The sequence below is a fragment of the Plodia interpunctella genome, chromosome 4, assembly GCF_027563975.2.
Source record: "Plodia interpunctella isolate USDA-ARS_2022_Savannah chromosome 4, ilPloInte3.2, whole genome shotgun sequence".
Taxonomy (NCBI): domain Eukaryota; kingdom Metazoa; phylum Arthropoda; class Insecta; order Lepidoptera; family Pyralidae; genus Plodia; species Plodia interpunctella.
The window spans coordinates 991,641-997,935 of NC_071297.1; the positions used below are offsets into that span (position 1 = coordinate 991,641).

General features: G+C 32.9%; 1 protein-coding gene across 3 annotated transcripts in view; it reads right to left on the minus strand.

Annotated features, from left to right (window-relative positions):
- LOC128669638 (proton-coupled amino acid transporter-like protein CG1139) overlaps positions 1-2,936 on the minus strand; it is a 31,307-nt gene extending 28,371 nt beyond the window's left edge. For all 3 annotated transcript variants that reach the window (XM_053744580.1, XM_053744579.2, XM_053744578.2), the window contains exon 1: positions 2,769-2,936. In XM_053744580.1, the coding sequence (XP_053600555.1) occupies positions 2,769-2,788 (20 nt within the window). In that variant the 5' untranslated portion in view covers positions 2,789-2,936. The remainder of the gene's footprint in view (positions 1-2,768) is intronic.
- Between the last annotated feature and the right edge of the window lie 3,359 nt (positions 2,937-6,295).

A 6,295-nucleotide genomic window follows, 5' to 3' on the forward strand; every position in this document is an offset into this window, starting at 1 on the left:
AACAATAATAGCTTGACACTTAATTAATTAATTAATTTGAAAGCATATTATATTAAAGCATTTATTTTAATTAATTAATTTTAAAAGTTTTCTAACAATTATTAGACCCTTATATCATAAAATATTAGCGTGGTTGTCATCCTTATAATAGACATACAATATCCCGACAAGGATAAATATTGTTTTGATATTTTTATTGTAAATATTAGGAAAACCAATAGTTGACGCCATTATATCGACCGAAAATAATTTTGTTTGTTGTGACAAAGGCGTTTTTCGTTTTACTTTGATAAATCGAAGCCTACTTCACCCGGTGTCCTAGGTGACCGTCGAAACGTCACGCAACAACGTCATGCAACGTGATACGACGCTAATAAATACAGATTATCGCCAGAAATTAGGTAACAAGTGCGGCAGACCACGTGGTCTGCTGCACGTGAAAGAAAAAAATTTATTGCTATCTCAAATTTTGTAATGCAGACTAGATAATTAAGAACTAGATGTTCGCCGCGAACTTAAACTTCGCGAACACAATAAATTTTTGATGAGTTTATACAAAATTGTGAATATTTCAAAAACGACTGAACCGATTTTGAGGCCCACGAACTTTAAAATTCTATTGACAAATACTACATACCTTTTAAATTTCATCAAAATTGGACCAACGGTTCCTAAGTTATCGCGTTACAGACATACGTATACAAAAAAAATATTTATGCCCCAAGTCGAATTGCCCCTCGCTCGCTTCGCTTGCTCGGTCAATAAGACATGTTTACTTTGCATCTAAACCCAACCAACCTTGCAACAACCTACTGGCTAAAAGTCTCTTTTTTCGCGCCACTTCATCATCCATTTCCGGGCCATGAAGTTCCCTCTATTATGGTTGAGCTACGCGATGGCTGTCAAAGGAATAGGTGCTGCCAGAGGGAACTGGTCATCTCGTTTCTCATATATTTTTATGTAAGTTAATTGTTGTTTCACATCGATATATATGTATTATAATCAGCACTCGGATCATAATCATAACCTGTTTTGATATACCTCTTGACTATGTACATTATGTACTTTTATATATTATTAGAAAAAAACATTGTAAGAAACAATAATGGTATGCCGATCTAGCATGATAGGGACCAACACTGTTCAAATGTTCAGTTTCTTCTTCTCAGCAGTGGTCGTTCCGAAATGTCAGTAGTTTGTAGCTTGTGAGAAATAACTATAAATATAAAAATTGACGAGAAAAAGTGCCTGTGAAGGTCTAATTTCTGAATAAATGATTTGAATTTGAATTTGAATCCAATTAATTGTCCCCACTGCTGGGACACTGGCCAGTGACCATTCTTAATGATGAACCCTGTATATAAAAAATAAAAGCGTACTTTAAGCTCAAGTATGTTTTGTCTTTTCCTTTCAATTCGAAATATTATAAAGTGCGTTAGTGACAAAACATAAACCTTGAAATATGCTTTAACTTTTTTATGAATAACACGCTATTATAACAGCGGGTTGGTATATACTGAAAATGTTGATCATGATTAGTCATGCAGAGTAAACATCTAATTCTTAAAATCATTCGAGATAACCATACGTATTTTTCTATAATTCCTACCATCGCTATTCAAAATAAGACCTTAATTATATCTGCTATAAAAACATATGGAAGATATTGTACTAAATTTTCCTATATCATTTTAAATATTATAAACCTGTTTTTCGTGAGAACAATATTTATGTATGTGTTGCATACACATACATAAATATTGTTCTTATGAAACGTACGTTACGTTGTTTTGTAAGTTATTTTAAGTCATATAGATAGTTTTGGTTCTTTGTTTTAAATAAAGTTAATTTTTTAAGTTTAATTTATTTGAAGCATTGGTACCTGTAATCGAAAGGTCCTAGGTTCGAATTCTATTCATGCCGAATGACTTTGTATACCAATCTGAATCATATAATAGTACCTAATTTCCATTCACTACACTTGCTTCCGACAAAGGAAAATATCGTGAGGAAACCTGCACACTGGTTGACAGTTTAAGTTATTATATATGCCACTAGATATCGGTGGGTATTCGTAAGTAGTCAAGTCAGATGCCTTTAGGCGACTTGAATTATCGACAGACAGTTATCTTAATTCCTACATCTATATGCGTAACTATGCTTGATCGCATTGTTTTGCTAATAATTATAAACCATTTAAAAATGAGTAACATTACAGAATTTTCCCTTTTTTTAGTGATAAATATAACATCAGAATAATTTGCTAAAAATACAATCTTTTGTACAGTTTTTTATATAATATAATTATATTTATAATCATGCCTCAGAGCATCGCTTAAATACATTTTTGGCAATTGATTTCCCAATACCAGTTATTATCCTTAAATAGTATAAAACAAAGTCCTCCGTCGCGTTTGTCTGTCTGTCTATTCGCGATAAACTCAAAAACTACGGCACGGATTTTCATGCGGTTTTCACCAATATATAGTGTGGTTCCTGAGAAAGGTTTAATTGTATGATTTATGAATATTCACGGGCTAGGCCGGGACGGGCCGCTAATATTGTAGGTATAGTAACATCTTATGTACATGAATGACATTCAACACGTGTGAATGACATTGTACACGACAATCCTTAGTGGAGATTTAAAATGTGTTGTAGTACCTAATGGGTAGCAAACATATACATGTCTAAACAATTATAATCACAATAAGACAGTTATCTGTTACGTTATCTGATAACGAATGAAAAAGGTATTTAATGCTTACCTTCTATTGCTCATCTCCATTTTTACACACACACACACACATAAACTTTGAATTTAGAACAACGCTAACATTTCAATGACACTCATTTTCTTTGCGTGAATGCTGCGCGCGCGACTAATTGACACGAAGCGAACACGAGTGGCGCGTCTTGAAGTGCAATGATACTGGTTTTCCAAAGAGTGTAGGGTGACCATGACCATCAATTGGAGCAGGTTTTCTTTTAATTTATTTTTTATTTGTTCAATGAGTATCTTTAATGTGTAATTTAAACAAGTGGGCTTTTACTTAAATATTTATTTTTATATAGGTATATATCGCCATATTACGCCTTGAGTAGGACTTTGCCGACCTCTGTGGCCTAAGGGTCTGTTACTCTTGAGGTTGGGACCTCAAGAGAAACGACCCCCGGTCAAGTGGTTAAGATGGAAAACGATCTTTTTCAGATGGGTCTTAGTTGTGTATCAATTTATGTATAATGTTATAAAATATATGCAGTATCGTTGAGTTAGTATCTCATCACACAGGTCTCGAACTTACTTTGGAGCTAAGTTAATCATAAGGTACATGGTCATATATGGATGGATGAATTTTTTTTATTGAAAGTGTGGTCACTCTTGCAAATCAAGATAAACTGTATTATTATTTTTTTGTACAACTCAATTGGAATCTTAATGTTACGAGCATAAGATCTACATTCGATCTAAAAGTGATAATAAGGATGCAGTGGCATAATTATTCGCATACTATATCGAGATTTAGATGTAAAACGTTTCTTCAAATACATTTCTTCTTTTCATAAAACGCGATGTTTTTACTTGACTGAATTTAGTCTTCCACGTCTTCTCTTCCATGCTCGTCTTGGAGCGAAATAAAAACAGAATGTGCCTGGTGCTTCTCCTCCTGCGCAGATTGTAAAAGTCAATCAAGGGAAAGGGAAACTGAAGTTTCCATAGATTTAGAAAGGGCGCGTGCGGTAAGATTCCATATGCGATGGGCTAGCCTAATTTTCACCAGTAAGCCTATATAATTATTAAACAAGACTTTCATGTTTTGCAACTTTTGGCTCTGCCTACACCGTTAGGAAATAAAGACGTAATACTTTATTTGTATCTATAATAAACGCATTGCGCTGACGGTCTGCACAGACAATTAATTAAACAACATTCATTAACGGTTTTTTCCATTAGCCTTTTAGTTCCCGCGCTCGGATTACGATTCTATTGTTGTTCAATTGTTTTTATTAACGATAGGACGATAGGGATTTTTTGCACAAAACACACACACAAACAAACACATTTTTTTACAATATACTCAATACATGGAACGTAATTCCTTCCAAAATAAATAGTCACTGTAATAACTTGACTTTACTTAGTAAGGCCGGTCAATTGATCACCCCATCGCATCGGCTACTTGACTAGGTATGAAATTAAATGCATATAGGTGTTTAAAATAACCAAAGACAATAATTAAATGTCACTCTTACTATACCTACTTAAATCGTTGGAATACAAGCTCCGTATGAAATTTTATTTTTTTGACATTAACAAAAAAGTATATGATTTGATTAGGAAAGTGGCTAATTTGTATGGGAGGACAAACATTTTTGTCATATTTAGACATTTTTATACTCTTTGGATATTGACTCAGCTTCATCATTCGAGTCAGCTTACAAAATTTGTGCAATGTAAAAATTACCATGCATAATTTAAAATTACTTATAAAAAAGTGTCTCGAAATGATTTTACGAAATAAAACCAGTTAAAAGTTTAAACATTTATTTGATCATTCAACACTCTTATATAACAATAAACAATTTGTCGTAGTGTGTAAAAATTACATGCAACATATTGCCGGCTCCACACTATCCGAAGTTGGACTGATTGGCACGTGAATGAATGCATTGCGTATCTGAAAAGTTCAGCGAACTGGGCCGCGGTAGTGTGGGGCTAGCATAATAGCTTTCGTATCAGTTTCGTTTATAATATAGGTAGATAAATTTAATGTAAATTATTCAATTATATTGAAACTGAGTAACGAAACTAGTGTTATCCAACAAAATATATAATTAAAATAATTATGTAGCATAAAATATAAATTAATGTTCTGCGTAATTATAAAGGGTAAATATTTGAATACTCAGAAACGATTGGGCCGATTTTTATGATTAAAATCAACGTCAAAATTGACGGTGCAACTCACCCTTAGTTAACAGAAAAATGGAGCGGGATGTAACAGTCTGACTGGTAGCTAAAAGTCGGTTTACTGGCTATATAAAATGGTTTGATTGAGCAATTTCTTACTATAAGTAAACGCATTGACAAACTTGAGCAATTATAATAATTACTATAAAATTTAACATTTATCATTGATATTATGACACTATTAAAATGAAACTTATTACAATTTTACAACAATCTTTGAGTATTAAACCAACGAAGAGATTGAAACCAGTTCGACAAGGAAGTCCAGTGGCTCATTGAGACAATTTCAAGATATTTACATATTTTAAGGGAAGTTGATTTTTAGAATTTAGCATTATTGACAACATTATTAGCAGTACAAGCACACGAAAATATTTCCAATACTAACTTAAAACTACGTATCACATTTAGACATTAATTAATACATATTTTAATAAATAGACTTCGCTTACAATGATGTTTCTCAAACTAACAGTGCTGACTTGACCTTACAGTCGCTGTGTTGGTATGACGGTCGCCGGTTTTGTACGTGGCGCAAAAATAAACAAGGAGATACAATTTTCCCATCTTTATACCGGGGCAGAAGGCAGATGTGTGGGAAAGGAGACCGCCGCCAGCTTCCCTCCATCACGTCAGTGCAAAATTGATCCACGCTGTTGAAATCGTGATACATAGCATAGGTATTTTGAACATGAATTTGATTAATGGAATCGCCCGCAAATTGTGACACCGCCGGTTGGTTTAATACTCAAATTATGCATGGGTTTATTTACAAATTTTCAGGAACAAAGGTTCATCTAATATAATTTTATCGTAAATTGGACAATAGAACATAATTAATGATATAATTATTGGTATTATGACGAAAACTTTGGTCAACTTTTTATAATTTTTAAGATTAATATTCAGTTAACAATTTTATGTTCTTAAATGTTTATTTATTATTTAAATACCTAGCTGCGCCCCGAGACTTCGTTGCCGTGGATATTTTGGGATAAAACGTACCTTGTGTGTTATTCCAGCTTATATTCTACTCGTGTACTAAATTTCATAACAATACGTTTCGTAGATTTTGCGTGAAAGAGTAAAAAGCATACATCCTCACAAACTTGAGATCTACACGGGATAAGTCCGCCGTTACATCTATCTTTATAACATCAAGCAAGCCATGATGTTATAAAGTTTTAATAAATAAATAAAAATCTTGTAATAAATTTAATTGATGTACTTATTTTCTTGCAATAAATTTATTACAAACAAACATACTTTCGCATTTAAGTATAATATTAGTAGGATAGACAGATAGTTTTTGCAGTTTCTGTA